Here is a 16,156-nt window from a genome sequence, read left to right on the forward strand (position 1 = left end):
AGGGCAGCAGGATACTCCAAAGGAAATGCAGTATTTTACTCAAGATTTATTTAATGCGTCCACACCAGATGGAGGAATTTGAGGCAAACAATACAAGAAAATCAGATAAAAACTGATACAATCTATGCATATCCTTTCTAGGCTGGAAAAAATAATAATAATGATGTGTAGCTGTCACTTTAAGAAAAGGACTGGGACGTTGCAAAGCATGGTGGGTAAAATGTTCACAGCCAATCAATTCATTGTTGTCAACGCGTTTATAGAGTGGAGTCTGGTTTAAAATAAATAACAAAAGAGTCTGAAGCAACCACGGTCTGAACTCAATTTGTCGTAACGTCAGTTGAATAACGTAAATTTAACGTCGTATACATTTAAGAACAAAATGTCATCCACGGAGCGAATGCATATTTTACGAGAGCGTAACAAAGTTTTGTTGAACCAACTTAAGCAGCACAGGGAAAAACTGGAGCGGCTCCGTGGCTGCAGTCAGAGCCGCAAGAGGGAGAGAGAGGACGAGGCAGAGGCGAGGAGAGACCAAGCAGAGATCCTGACCCTGACTGGTGGAGACCGAGGGCCCGCCCGGGCCGCCCTCTCCAAACCTACCGTGAGATTTGCGGGTATTGAAACGGTTTCTTTACATTAAGCCATAGACACGAGAGAAATCAGCAGATAGCTAGTTAGCTAACGTTAGCTACCTGATAAGGCTGGTGTTTCCTCCAAGTTTCCTCATTTGTATTGTTTCAAAATATCTGCACAGAAGTAACGTTAACTTGAAAAAAACAATTGAAACTATTTGAGCTTGAGCCGCACAGACAGCACACCAAACACAAAGCGATATATTTTTGTCAGTTTTTTTAAATTCAATTATAGCTAAATGTAACGTCAATTCAACAGTAAGTTAGCGAACTACTTTGTAAACGGTAACGTTAACTAACGTTAGCTAACTCTTAATACTAGCTAGCTTTTCCCCGGAAGCTGACAACTGTCATCTCAGCGGATGGAGTTACGTTAGCAAGCTACTGCTTAACGCAATTGAAATAGAGCTAACTGTCTTAAGTATAAAACTTTGGTCACATATGTAAGATGATGGATGAGATTTAAAGGACAGTCAAGTTAAAAGTTTTTTTTGTGTGTGGTGATTAATAAACATTTGGAATCATATATATTGTTTGTGCTCTGACCTTTTTTACTGTATGTTCATGTTTTGTGTTACTTATCACAATAGTTATACTGCAGACCTGTTGTGTGCTTATGACAAATAAAAAAGATCTTTGAGTCATTGAAGAAATCTGTTCCTCCCTGTCTCCAGCAGATACATGTGACCGACACACAGGCCTCCAGGGCACTGTTCCAATACCATTTTTGACCTCCAAACACAGAGGAGAGGCTGTTGAACATACAACACCATCAGGCCTTATAAAAGATAGCAACAGACATACTCTTGTCCACAGCAGGTTGCAGGACACAGGGCCAGTCAGCACCAAGTCCTGTCTAGTAAATAACAGCAACGAACAGGTAAGAAATAAGTACCAAGGACAGTCTACTCAATTTTTTAATAGCTTACTTTTACAATGAGTAGACCAGCAGTACCCTGACCTTGTTCCCTAAATCTCAGTTATTTCCAGCATTGTTAAAACTGGTTGTCTGAAAGGAATAATTCATCCCAAACTGAAAAAGTACTCACATCCATGTCCCTGGAAACTCAGCTGTGGTTTACACATTGAGACAAGAATAAAAAATGTATCACTTGTCTCAGAACCTTTTCAACATAATTGTTTCCTTTAAACCAAACATTGTGTCACAAAGTCCCAATATTTTTGTTATTATCAGGGTTCCTATAATTTCCTCACTAACACTGCTGGTCACTCACACGTCCTACATTGGTCATTTGTCAGACCATGGATGGGGGTGTATCCAACTAGTTAGGAAGTATGCAATAGATGTTTTGGTAAATATTAGATTTAACATTTGTCTGCAAGAAACTTACATTTTGAGTTCCTTAGTTTACATTTTGTATGAACTTACTAACTTTGCATTATTTGTTTGTTTTTGTAGAGGGAGGTGCGGCGTCAAGTCACATTTCAGTCTGATGAATGTGAAGAGATATCTGCCTCAGACAGGCATCATTTGCAGCCTTTACTTGGGTATGACTGGATAGCAGGTATGCCTTATTGGTATCTCTGTCTTTACAGGTAATCTATATACATATAATCATCTAATGAAGGCCTAACAGATGATGTTTGATTTCTACAAGGAGTCTTGGATGCTGAGGACTCCTTGATAGAGCGCTCTGATGAGTTCTTCAATGACCTGCGCATGTTTCGATCGCTAAATAAAGACAAGTGTGTCCACAGCCCACAAGCGGAGTAAGTGCTTCACACTTGATTGCACTTGCAACCAATTGTGTGTGCCAGCCAAGTTACCTATGATTGATGATGGCTCCATTATATTACGATTAATTTGCTCTCCCTGATAGATTTCCTGAGGAGAACCATTCAGTCCTGCTAACAGATAAGGATGGTCCAGATGCTAACACAAATACTCATCAATGTAAGAAGGGTTATTTATTATAAGGCTACTCTCATTTTTCTTTTTATTATGGCTGAAGTAAGTCTCACCTCTGCTTGCACACCTTTTTGGTCAGGTACGTTCTCATACAGGATTAACAGCAGACTGTTCCCTGTCCCACTTCACTCTCAAGAGTGCTGCCCGGTGTGCAAAGAACACAAATCCTCGCACCCTCACACTACTGCTGAACCGGCTCTTATCAGGTAATGATGATGTGCACCTAAACTACCTTTTAGGAACAACATAGCACATTTTTGGCACCACGTGACAGACATTTAAAATTTATATACTTTTACCCTACTTGTTTAATCCAGAAGACATGGGAGCCGTTGGGTGAAGCTGAGACCTTCTTATACTGTGTTATTTGGCCTTGTTTACGTAATATAGTCTGACACAAAGGCTGGCAGTTGGAGTCAATGACCAATCTGATTGGAGGAGTGCTTACCTGGAAATGACGAGCGGGATAAGCGTGACTAACGCCTCTCAAAATTTGACAAAAATCTTTTAAACTACACATGATCTGAGCTAAAACCGCAAGGTAGGGCCCAGAGCATAGTGCAGGCACAGAGGGAAAGCACATCCCAGGCATACGTCATCATTGATTCTGGCTTTGGTTGCGCCAAAAGATCAGCAGCAACAAGGTCAAAGTTGACATAATTTGAACTTTAAGCGCAGCGCTCATTTTTCTTTTTTGTTTTGTCAGGGTCAGCATCCCTCGCTCCACCCTCCTGCCACCTTACAAGTACAAGGCTCATCGGCGGTGCAGTTTTGACCCTTCTGATAGTTTGGGCTTACCATCGGTGAGTAAGGGACGCGACTGCAGGACAATTTATGACTACTAAGCTATGCCATTTGCCCTCTTTGGTGTTTACATATTGTGTTAACCAGTGTTTCCTTTAGGAATTTGTTTTAGCAGTGGGGGCAGGTCGGTCCAAACAACACCGGGGGGTTGCATTATGTCGGCTTGATAATTTAAAAGTCTGACCTATTTCTGATACTCTGACAGCAGATATGTTGCCATGGCGAGCGGCCACAACAAAATCAACATAGAGGAAACACTGCTTTTCCATGTTTAGTTTAAAATTGTTTCATCTTGTCTCTCTCTGGTCTTGTGCAGCACTGTCTCTCCGGCTGGTCGAACACAGGTCAGATAACGCTGCCGCCACCCAGCAGCCTCGATCTGCGGAGCACTCTGAATATTAAGAGCTCCACCGGGTCACACAACAAGGAACTGGAGGTGACACACCACTCCTACTGTATCTCAAACTAAAATATCAAAGGTCTTTTTTTCACAGCAGACATTTTGACTTGTCCCAGTAAGCTTTTCCAGTGAACCAGCATGCACAATAGCTAGGCCCTGAAACTGAATTATTTAAATGAAATGTAGTTTTTATTCATGTTATTGAATATGTTATTGTTTCTCATAAGTTGGTTTTAATGTTTTTCAGAATTCCTCTGCACACAAAGTGTCCAGCAATCAGATCTCTGACCCAATCTCAAATGTGTCTCGCTTGGCTCCTCACAACTTTCAACACTTCTCCTCCAAAAGAAAACTAGGAAGCACATTTTACCCTTTGTGCTAACAAACAATCAAAGTCTACTTTAAGTGGTTATAGCAGTTCCTGGTAGCCTTTTGACACCACCCAAAATGATTTCCTTTTGGGGTTTTGTCTCTGGTTTTAAATCTCTGTATTGTATTTCTGTGTTAATGTTTATTTTCAATAATGTTTTCTGTAATATCTTTGCTATATCTGTGTCAAAATTAGATTTTTCAACATGAACATTGATCTCAAAAGAGAATGTATAAACATCTGTAACTAAGTGCCTGGTTTTTAAATAGACTAATTTGAAACATGAGATAATTTGTTTTAAAGAACATAATGAGGTTGTCTTCTATTTATTTTTTGTGATTAATGCCAGTTAAATGAAATGGGAGTCCTCTACAGAGCAGTATATGTCATGTTGGCAGGAGTTGCATTTTATTTGTTCTGATCTGAAAAAGGTTTTGACTGATTTAGACTTCACATGTGATTGTCAGCAGTCATGTGGATGTGAAGCAAGAGCTCACAATGTTACGCCACAGTTTAGGTTGTTGCTGTTTTAGAATTGCATAGCAGAGGTAAAATTTGAGTTTGCTTTGTAAATTTCACAACATTAAGGAAGTCATTTTAAATGATCTCTTTTGCCCTTTCCAGCTGTTTACTTTGGCTTCCTGGTCCATGCATACTTCTGTTTTTAACATCCTTTGACACTTCCTGACTGCAGGACAGAAAACACTGTAGAAACACTGAAGCTGGGTGCAATTCACGGAAAACCACAGCCCCTATACTTAATTCCAAATACTGTAGCAATCCCACCTGTGACACTTTTTTAACTTGGTGTCCTACAGGCTAAAACATTTGAAGATGTAAGATAGTATAACCAAAATGTGTCAATGCACATTCAATGAAAGCAACACATTACCTGGACTGAAATAAAATATAATTTAATTTTTTGTTGTGATTAAAGTTCAACAGGAATATATGATTCTGTTCTGTTGTCCTGTTGTGTTGAAGCTGCAATACTTTGATGATTCAGCCAAAACAGCTTGTTCAAAGCCAAGCGTCCGCCGTGACTGTTGATCATTATCTTAGAACTGGGATGCTGTGACATGACAAAGCTTTGTGTGAGATGTGGCTTTGTGAGCTACATTTGTTACCACAAGCCGTTTTGAAGGGAAGTGTTGCTTCTGAATTTAATTAAATCATGTCTTTAAATCCCCATATGGCATGCATTTTTTAATGCTTTGTTCATTTTTACAGGACAGCAATTTTGAGTTGCAGTGACACTAGTTGACTTGAAATTACAACATTCTACTGAGAGATCTAACATCAATACTAGCGTTAACTGATAAAGAACTGATTTTGATTCTAACTATAATCCAACACTGAAGACTGCAGTGATCAGATAACATATACCAGTGTCTTTTTTTTCATGTTTTTACAAGAATAATACCATTAATTTTTTCAAAGCACGCTGTGCTGTTTTCGAGTAAAGGTCCCATGGCATGAAAATTTCTCTTTTTGAGGTTTTTTAACATTAATATGCGTTCCCCCAGCTTGCCTATGGTCCCCCAGTGGCTAGAAATTGTAATAGGTGTAAACCAAGCCCTGGGTATCCTGCTCTTCTTTTGAGAAAATGAAAGCTCAGATAGGCCAATCTGGATACTTGCCCCTTATGAGGTCATAATTATCATAAAATCTGAACTACATTACCATGCAATGCAAATTTAATGTGACTTCAACAAAAAATAAAAAGCCAGATAGTGTGTTCATACCTGCCTGAAGCAAATTTTAAGTCCGTCATTTAAAAATCACAATTACTATGCAGTACTTTCAGAAATTACTCAGCAGGAGCATACAATACACAAGATCAGTGCTCCAAAACCTGAAAGTAGGCCAAACATGAAACAATTTTGTTGTTGAAGGTTTCACCTGTGCTGATCACATTTTATGCAGTAGCAACCAACCCAGTGAAACACTGAAGGTAGGCCTATGCCATTAAAATGACAGTAAAGTAACATACAACACCATAATGGACAACAGGGCTGCTACTGGAGTACTTGAGCACCAAAAAAATGAAGATGTGGGAGGGGAAACTTTATTGTGAAATGTCAACGCCTAACACAGGAACAGAGTGAGGCATACAGAAGGGGCATTAAACTAGGTACAACATGTACACTACTGCAGCTGAATTATGAGAAGACATGTTTTGACTACAGTGGTCAGTAGTGTGTAATAAAGTCTTTATTCCCATGTGTCCACAGGGTGGTCAAAATGTAAATTGAAGATGATGTAGAGCTTCAGTGCTTTGCTCAGTGACACTGGGCCTCTGGTTATAGGGTGGTTTCTATAATCATGCAGTAGGTACTGCATGTTCCGGCTACAATATCCTGTCACAGGGCAGAAACCCCTACACATTCTTTGTGAATGATATATATATCCTGATTCAAATTGTGGGACTGTACTGCATCTGTTCTTGTCCGTATATAAACAAGAAGAGAACATCTAAGTTAGCCCACTTCCTGTTTAGGTAGTGACATTATTTTCTTTTCTTTCAATGCCAAAAACATCAGTGCTGCTTATTTCCCACACAGTCACACATGGAGCAGCATAGAAAATAAATTATTTTTCACATGGTTTCATTTTTCTGCAGCCATCGTACTATTCAAGTTAATTCATGAATGATGGAAGGAGAAAATAACCTAATGTAGGCGCTTCGTATCTTTGATTACTGTAGTGGGACCATCTCATTGGCCTTGAAATAAAAGGATTTATGTATACTATACAGTAGGTTTTGCAATGATACAGATATCACCAAAGGTTGGACCTCCCGGATAGAAACCTATTGCACAAGTTATCTCCATTTCAGTAATTACAAGACAACTAAAACCAACTGGTTGCACCAGTGATGACGTATGTCTGTCCGTTAAAAGGCGTAAATACTTATGAGAACAGGTTAATAATTAAAATTGCTTTGTGGAGGTTTTCTGTTTAAAAAAATAAAATAAAAAATCACATTAAATCTATTTTGATTTAATGTTGTCAATCAATAAAACATGACAACTTCCAATTGCATACTTTTTACAGACACAGATTTTTTTTTTTTTAATTAAACAAAATCAACTTTTGGAATAATTGGAAGTACAGTATCGTTGTTCAACGTCATCTAAATTCTGTATAACCTCATAATGCTTATTCATGTAAAATCCGTGAATGTAGGTTAGAGCCTGCCTGCTCATTTCCTTCCTCTAAAATACTCAGCTCAGTTCAAGGAAATTACTCGCACAGACTGCTGTCCCACCTTTAGAAAATGATCAGCAGAGTGCACATACCAGTGGCTGTATCCGCTACAGTTTATTACTTGCTATAACGAGGCGATGAAGGACATACTTGTACTGCTGGTTCTGCTGAATGCCGAAACTACCAAGGTACAGTAAGCTCTGTGTCTGACTGTAAGTCTGTTTTCTGTGTTTATCATGGACTCTGGACAGGTTGGATATCCGCCAGTATCAGAATTTTCCTGATGGTCAACATGCTGCTGAAACACATTGTGAACTGTTGGTTTAAATTTTACTTTCTCGGATTAATTCAATGGAGTGTGAAGTTATACACACAGGGTACTTTCAAAATCAGCATTTGAAAATTTGTAAAATGATGTTGATAAACAATGCATGAAATGTAAATTAATACATCTGATCTTTTAACACGTTTCTAGTCTAACTTTGTCACCTGTCATGGAGTCAACAAAAGAAGAATGTATAATCTATTTTATGAATCAATGCCAGTTTAGCGCTGTGTGACAATGTTACATTACATTACAGTAGAAAGTAGCACTGGGAACTCTATGACTATTTGGTTTCAATTCCTTGGCATCTAATGCAGTTTCAGACTGAACATCTCATTGTTAAGACACCAAGTTATGTAATGAAACATTCCTTAGTACTTCCGTTCAGGTTCCCTGTGCATTCCTGTTACAGCTGAGTTTTGGAATGATGCCAGGAGCAAAAAGGAAAAACATGTTCTTTTCAATAAGCTTTCAGTGCTTCATAACGCAGAGCTTCACAGAAGTTTATCTTTGTGATCATGAAATCTCGTGCTACCAGTGGTCACACCACAGAAATAGTCTGTGCATCGGAACCGAGGGCTTCTTGCTTGTCGCCTTCGTTTCCTGTCATACGAGAAATGCACCGCTTCTGTCAGCATATTCTAACTTCTGCTAGTCATTGAAGGACACTGTGGTGAGAGACTTTCAATTTCAAGACTGATGCACAGGACAGGTGTATCAGCAACTGTAAATTGTGTAATGACTCTTTAGAAAACAATACAGTGGTTCTAGTAGCTGCATTTATGATAATGTGGTATTCCCTGAAATAACAAATTCATAAGTCATTCGTACAATCAGCAATCAGGCCCATATTTACAATTTACTGTACCTATTGGCCGTAATATCTAAGACGGGAGCAAACAGGAAGTATAAGAGTGCCAAACAAACATACTTTCACCCAAGAAACCGGGGTTTGTGTCCTGTTACGAGAAAACGTGAATGTTTATAACATTACGGAACAAACAGAAGGCACACTCAAACAAGAGAGGGATGCTGTCGCAGCACCCAAGCGCCGCAAGCCCCTTTTTTTCAGGGCACGATGGCTGCTGTCTTGAGATATCATGGCTGCAGCTGTGGTTGCAGCGGTTTGGAGATGGCTGGTCCAGTCTTTGACAGTAGGCATCTATGGTAATATCACATATTTGTGAATTGGGCTAAATTTTATGAACCAAAAAAATATAAGGTAATTGTCTACCAGCGGGCTCCTGGGACCTCAATGCCACACGTAGTTTTAGAAAGCTAGGATAAGAGCAGGGGCCCATTCCATCTCAAAACTGTGTGCACTGTTAGCTACCTTTAGAGTTGTAGCCCCACTACGTCATGCCACACCACTGTGTAGGATAGGTTTAATACCGGTACATCAATGGGATGAACCCACAAACTGCCTTTTTTCCCCTCTGCTTCCAAACATTTTCAATGATAAGAATATGGCTAACCAAGCTGTTACATGGAGATGTTAGATGTCAATGATACTGTTAGTTTGTTTTTACGGTCGCTTGACTAGCTTAGCAACGTCAAGAGAAGGCACCCAGAGCCCGACAAACACTCCTCGCGTTTTTCAGGTGGAAGAAGCTACATGTACAGTACTCTAAACCAGAAGATTTTGGAGGGCCCCACAGAGAGGAAGAGACACTTCATAGGTGAAAACGTTTAGGTGCAAGTGTTTGGTTTGGCGCTACTTTAAGCTCTAGTTTAAAAGGGTGAAAAATCAGACCAGTCATTGGTTGACATACCTGTTTCCTCTGACGGCTAGTGACTAAATTTAACTATACTGACTGATTGGTTGACCTCAGAGCAGGTGCATACTGTCTGGCAGATCAAAAAGTGGGCTGCATATATTTCCCACATAATTTAAAAATGATTAAATTTACCTTGAAGCTAAAGGCCCCCCAACTTTAGTGCAGCTCATAGTCAGAGTATTAGGGGAAAAGGCTTATGTTCACCACTATCCTCATCAAACAGCACAAAACGAGTTGCTCTCAAAGTTGTATCATCTCTCTTTCCCATAGGTCTGTTCTCAGCCCTATAAAGCAGACTCAGATGGAAACTGTCTCAACTCAACAACAGAGTACCTGTTAGATGGTTCTGAGTTGTGCTGCAAGAAATGCCCCCCTGGTAAGTGCAGTCTGACTACAATTGTTAACGTTTCTTCAATAATACACATACTCTTACCAATGCTCTGGTACATAGTGTGCTGAAAGACAAAGTTATCTCAGTACAAAATAACAGTTATCTGATGACAGGTTATGAACCATTGGTAAAAACTTGGGCGTGAAGGTGTGAACAGCACCTACTGTAGCTTAACACATATAGTTTAAAGTAGTGCTAGATTGATGAGTCAGCCGCATCACTATATTCTCTGATGTTAGAATGATTTTAAACACAATTATATTTGTGCAGATAAATAATTAGAAATTTGAATAAAGAAATTACTAAATAGTGTTGCTTATACATCATTTGTCCATCAAAGGGCACTGAAAGGTTTATTTCTTGCTGGGAAACTTACTTTGCTGGTAGGGATGGGGGCAGCATCTGAACAAAGACAGCATGCGTGAGCGTGTGTGAGCATGTTTAACGTTGTTGTAACGTTACCATACGATTTAGCCACCAAACATTAGCATAGGCCACTAGTCAATGTAGCACATTGTAGTGAGCTTGATTGATGTTGAAATATATCAGTAAATTAGGTCTCTACTGTATTACTGTGTCACACAGTGGCATGTGATTAATTAAAAAATATGTGGCAGAAAGAAACTCTGTATTAGTATTACTGAGTATAATTTGTTGACGCTGTATGATTTACGATTACTCTCGAACATACAGTATCATCTGCTGTTTGCCGTGTTTTAATGGAAGTTAAAGCAACTAGAAGGGTCAAAGTTTATATGAAGCCATTGACAGGCGACCAAACGACGATCTCCGTGTCCATGAACAGGGCTGTTTAGATTTTTAGCGTAACCTGTAACCCCTCATAGTAATATTGTTAGTTAAAGTGCTCCTTGTCCTTGGAATTAAGTCAGCCAGGCATGTTAACAATAAGCTTAGGGCAGAAAACTGCTGCTGCATTGCTCTCTCTATATAAACATTTACACAGTAATGGGCATTTCTTTCACAGTAGGCATTTTGACACATTACAATGGGAAATGCATAGGTGTAAATAATGAAAATAATGATGGCTGAATTCATGTTAGCCTATTGAGGATTTACCGGCAAGTGTTGCTATTTTTCACTTGATTGACTTCTACTTCTAATAAAGGTCCCATCTTGTTAAAAGTGAGACATCATGTTATTTTTAATTATAAGGCAGGTGGAGGTGCTATATAAATACTGTAAAAGTATAAAAACACTTAATCCACAGAGAAATGCATACAGCCCATATCAGGCTTACCAATCAGAGCAGACTGGGGTTTTTCTTTTTGAGAAAAGGGGCTTAAAGAGACAGAACTGAGCATTTTAGTAAATAGAGGTATATTCAGACAGACAGTATGAGAAGATAATATGTTTATAAACATTAAAGCCATGTAAACATGTTAAAGTAGAAACCCTGAATACAAGTATGAACCTGAAAATGATAGAGATTGAAAAAAGGTACAATTGTAGTGTATGTTTTGTCTATGACTTCAGTGAATTGTTGCAGCTCATGAAGAGCAGGAATGCAGAAACATTGTCAAATGTATCTACATTAGTATTGACACATTCTCATTTTGAAAGAAGAATTTCCTTGGAAGCATTTTCATCAGATATTTTCACCTCACACCTTCCCAATCTTGATTCTGGCCATGTGTTCATGCAGTAATTTGATTGTGTGTCAATGTGCCTGGCTGCTGACCTCATCTCTCCCACTCAGTGGGGAGTTAATTGTTTTGCATCCCCCTTCTCTACCATGCAGTGAGTAAACATAGCAGCAAGTGCTTATTTGAATGCTTTCTAGCTGTAAAATGTCTGTAGTAAATTGCACAGCCACAATCTCTTAATTAACACTACTTACTGCATTATTGAAAGAAATGTGCAAGTATTTAATGGCAGTGCATTTTATGAATAAAAAACCTCCCAAGACATAAATGTGTCATACAGACATACAATACATACAATACATGTGAGCCAGAATTCTGTCGTACAATCAAGTATGTATCACTATTTTATTTTTGACAGTGTTTTACACTGTTTTAGGCAATGCAGATGTGATGTTATATTTTAACCAGTAAACAAAGTCAAACCAAGATAACCGCATGGTACTATGATGTACAATGTGAATACATGATGTATAATGTGAAATGTATCTTTTAATCTTCACGTTTTTGTCTGTTAGTGGGAATTTTGGAGTTACAGCTCACGATGCCCATGTGCTGTTATAAAATGCCTTTGAAGTGACCAACGTCGATTCATTCATGTATGTATTCTAACAGGACAGCGGCTGAAACAAGAATGCACCGAAACTACTGAGACTGTGTGTGAAAAATGCTCAAAAGACCAGTACATGGAGAACTGGAACTACGCTCCAAACTGCTTTTCCTGTACCAAATGCAAAACAAGTCAGTGGCTTCACTGTAAATCTCTGGGAAAAAAAGCAACTGTTGAAATAGTTTGTTTTGTTTTTGAATTTTTAACACATTACTGTCCCTGCAAGCAAAACATTATTACTTTTGTTACAACAATCAGACGCAGGTCTGCAGATTGGTCAGAGCTGCTCCTCCACCACAATGTCCAGGTGTGTGTGCCAGCCCGGGATGTATTGTCACATGGGCTTTGATGACCCATACTGCTCACTATGTAGAAAGTACAGTGCTTGCAAAACTGGTGAAGGAGTGTCTGTGCCAGGTACAGCAACTGCTATTTCTTTCAATTGTTACTGTTTGTGTGTTTACCATTCATGTGATACTTGAATATTTAGTTTTAAAATGTTGGCATTAATTCTTTGTAAGATCTAGTTTTTGTGAGATTCAATTATACATATATAATCATTGCAAATTGTCAATCTATCAAGAACAGAATTAAAGTTTGAATGTATGGACTCCAGTATAAATGTTGCAGTGGTCAATTAACAAGACCCATTTTCCATTGACTATCAATCCACCAATGTTTTTATTGTAATGACTATATCAGGTCCATCATAATAGTGGTTACTAACACTTGTCTCTATGGTCTATATAAACCACATACACTGTCAAACTTAATTATTAGTCTAATCCAAAGTATAACATGTTACATATACAGTATGTAGCATACAATTCAAATGAATTGTAATGTCTGATAGTGAAATGTTGGTAAATGACAACACATTTGGCGGTTGTTTTCAGGAAGAAAAAACTCAGACGTGATGTGTGAACGGTGCCCCAATGGAACGTTCTCTGACTCACGCTCCTCAACGGACCCCTGTCGGCCTCATACAAAGTGAGTGAAGGATAGTCACGTCTGGACACAGCTGTTTGGAGCTCAGATCTTTGACCTCTCTCTTCCTCTGTTTCTATCAGCTGTCATGGGAGGGCTGTTGTTGTACAAGGTGACGCTACCTCGGACACAGTGTGTGAACCAGAGCCTCAAACCTCAACAAAAGAGCCTCACACTGAGATTGTGTTTACAACTGCAAATACAGTGATGACCACAGTATTAGCAACCTCAGACTCCAAGGTTCCAGGTGGACTGACAGACTCCACATGGTCTATCAGCCTGTCTGTTTCAGAGCCAGTATTCAACTATTCAACAAAAACCACGCCACCAAGCACAGTATCTGACAGTACACTGGGTATGGTAAACGTTTCTGTGCTTCTAAGCATGTCATTGTGAGAAAACTGTGAGGTCTAATCAGTGTTTCATTGTGCCTCTGTGATGTGTCTGTGTTTACCTCTCTGTTAGCTGCAGTCATTGCCGGTGTCCTTGTATTCATTCTTTTCATCGCAATCATTCTGCTGGTCCTTTGTAAATCAGTCTGGAAGAAAGGTAAACGCAATCCTGAAGGAAAAAAATGCATTAATCACGTCCTTGTTTTGTGGAAAATCGTAGATTTGATCTATGTTATGTTTATCTTCAACGTGAAATACAGAATGATAATGACCTATATTTCTCAACATCTTCATCAGGAACTGTTTGTGTCATATTTCACTACCTTACTCAACATTCACTCTGCCTTTTTACCCAGATGCTGCAAGATTTCATCCTAAAGTAGATGCAAATGGTAATTGTGAGAGTGGTGATAAGGTGAGTCTTCCTTGGCTTTTCTTCTAGATTACCTTTTAAATATAGTTGTGCCATACAGAAAACTGAGAATCAACCTGTTTATGTCTTTCTAATGCAGATCAATCAGGGTTATTTGGTGGAAACACAGCTGACTTCCGTCACAGAAACCTCAATAGAACAACAGTGTCTGCTGCAGAATGGGAATGCCTGCAGTGGCCACAGTCAGTACTGTAACAATACTGAAACTTTAGCCCAAACAGACGGCTGCAGCAGCCAGAATTCCATCGGCCCTTTGCAATCCACCGTATCTCTTCACAATCCTCACTCTGCTCTGTCGGAGCCCAGGCCTTTACTTTCCTACTCAGAGCCAGCCACCCCCCAGCCCAGCATTCCCACACAGTCCTCCTCTCAGCCCACCAGCCCACAGGTCCTCAGTCCAGTGACCACCAGTCCCCACGTCAACGTCAACATCACTTTCAATATCAACGGGTCTTGTGGGACACCTTCTGTCACGCCCACAGATTTGATTCATGTTGACTCTAAACTCCCCTTTGGAGAGGAAGATAGGTCCTTTAGCATTCCACAGCAAGAAGCCGGAAAACAATCACTGATGTCAGTACAGGAGAGTGAAAGTTACAGTGCATGAAGCGTCACCTGCATGGACGACTGATTCATCTATTATTATTATTTTTTGAGAACAACAAGAGAACTCATAGTTCTGTTTGTGTTGTCAAAGTCATTAACCTTTCACTGTGTTTATATGTAAATACAATTAATAAAAATGTGAATATTGTCTTTTCCTTCCTGTAAAATATACACATTTGTTTGATTTAGAATTTACAACGTTGTGTGAAAGGATTATGCTTTCATTCTTAAAGATTTCATACAATGTAATACTATAAGTATTTACATCTTTTACAAATGTAAATAAGTGTCCAAATTTTAAAGAATAATAGTCTATTACGTATCCTGCATTGATAAGCATATTTAAGTACAGGTGTAGCCTATGTGGAAATAATGACAAGTAAAAATGTAAAAAGCAAAAGTAGGCAAGTTAGAGGCTGTCAGTGTTAATGAATGTATTAGATTACTATTGCTGATACATCACAGTGTAAGCAGTCTTTTAATGTTGGTCAAGGTGAAGCTAATCTTAACTGCTTTGCTTTATAACGGTGTCAATTTCAGTATCTATACAGTCCATGCGTGTCCTGGGGAGAATAAAGTGTTTTCTCCTGACACCTGCTGGTTGAAGGTAGACACTGCAGCCGATGGAAGCCCTTCTCTTTCGGCTCATAAACGCGTTTCAGTGAACAGTGACAGTCCCTTTTTATGGCAAAAACACTCTTTTTATTTTTTTTAAGACAAACAGTTTCTTTTACGGATCTAATTGCAGTAAGTGTATTTTAGCGTGTTTATTTGTTGTACTCAAGGTAGCTAAGCAGCGATGCTAACCGGGAGAACAGGGGGTGAGGAGGTCTGAGCCAGTCCATTGTTAGAGGGAGTTCATATTGTTATTTTCTTAAAGCCTTGTATTCCCTGATCACATTACTCAGATCCTTAAATTAAATGCAAATGAACTCGTATTCCCTATCATAACATATTTATTGACCAACAGCAGTTATCGTGTAAATATATATATATTTGTAAACCCCCATAGTTCCTGGCAGTTGGTTGCGTCTGTTGCCGCTGTGTGCTGCTCTCCTTCCTGAAAGACAACACTTGCATTTGGAGCCGCGGATGTCACTGCTAAGAGGGTGGTGAGTTGAGGCGTTTTTCTCTCCATTACTATCAATTTCTTCAAATAGGAAGTGTCATATTTATATATCTTAACCTGTCACATGCCGCCCATTCCCCCGAATCCAACTTTTTTAATATGTAGTTTATTAAATTAGTTTTGTCCCATTTTTGTGCCCGTGGTTCTTGTCGGTTATGTTTACAAATCCAGGTTGAAAGCAATGTGGAGCAAGCCAATTAAATAGCATGTATGCTAAGCTAGAGAATAAATGTTCGCTCGACAGTTTGCGGTAGATGGTGATAATTAAAAACGCTCAGTCCGGGCTGTTGAACCCCTCTTCATAATGGGAATTTAAAGGTAAGTGTTCTTAACACAGGGGTTGGAGACAGGGGAGAGAATGCCGCTGTTAGGGCAGGTGTTTCCCAGTGTCCCTGTTGGCGGATGCATGCAGTTTGCTGTGGAAATCAACTAATCCTACACAATGATAGGGGAAAGAGATGTAGCAAGGTGGAGAAGTATTTTTGATGAAAGCAT

General features: G+C 39.2%; 3 protein-coding genes across 6 annotated transcripts in view; all 3 read left to right on the plus strand.

Annotated features, from left to right (window-relative positions):
- Positions 1-279: 279 nt before the first annotated feature.
- Positions 280-5,332, plus strand: miip (migration and invasion inhibitory protein). Of its 2 annotated transcripts, none has more exons than XM_032514258.1 (9): positions 280-617; positions 1,313-1,515; positions 2,056-2,161; positions 2,255-2,366; positions 2,477-2,550; positions 2,645-2,771; positions 3,272-3,368; positions 3,686-3,805; positions 4,017-5,332. In XM_032514258.1, the coding sequence occupies exons 1-9, from the start codon at positions 383-385 to the stop codon at positions 4,149-4,151; spliced, it is 1,209 nt and encodes a 402-aa protein (XP_032370149.1). In that variant the 5' UTR covers positions 280-382; the 3' UTR covers positions 4,152-5,332. The 2 variants fall into 2 exon arrangements, with proteins under 2 accessions (XP_032370149.1, XP_032370148.1); XM_032514257.1 differs by having other exon boundaries at positions 282-617; positions 1,310-1,515.
- A 2,015-nt stretch (positions 5,333-7,347) lies between these two features.
- Positions 7,348-14,682, plus strand: tnfrsf1b (tumor necrosis factor receptor superfamily, member 1B). 2 transcript variants are annotated; one of them, XM_032514770.1, is made up of 9 exons: positions 7,348-7,537; positions 9,723-9,828; positions 12,120-12,245; positions 12,373-12,531; positions 13,011-13,104; positions 13,185-13,456; positions 13,567-13,650; positions 13,850-13,908; positions 14,006-14,682. In XM_032514770.1, the coding sequence occupies exons 1-9, from the start codon at positions 7,487-7,489 to the stop codon at positions 14,531-14,533; spliced, it is 1,479 nt and encodes a 492-aa protein (XP_032370661.1). In that variant the 5' UTR covers positions 7,348-7,486; the 3' UTR covers positions 14,534-14,682. The 2 variants fall into 2 exon arrangements, with proteins under 2 accessions (XP_032370661.1, XP_032370662.1); XM_032514771.1 differs by having other exon boundaries at positions 13,573-13,650.
- Positions 14,683-15,544: 862 nt separating this feature from the next.
- trim62.1 (tripartite motif containing 62, tandem duplicate 1) overlaps positions 15,545-16,156 on the plus strand; it is a 40,006-nt gene continuing 39,394 nt past the window's right edge. For both annotated transcript variants that reach the window (XM_032514768.1, XM_032514769.1), the window contains exon 1: positions 15,545-15,644. The gene's annotated coding sequence lies outside the window, so the exon portion shown is untranslated. The remainder of the gene's footprint in view (positions 15,645-16,156) is intronic.

This window comes from Etheostoma spectabile, chromosome 4 (genome assembly GCF_008692095.1).
Source record: "Etheostoma spectabile isolate EspeVRDwgs_2016 chromosome 4, UIUC_Espe_1.0, whole genome shotgun sequence".
NCBI lineage: Eukaryota > Metazoa > Chordata > Actinopteri > Perciformes > Percidae > Etheostoma > Etheostoma spectabile.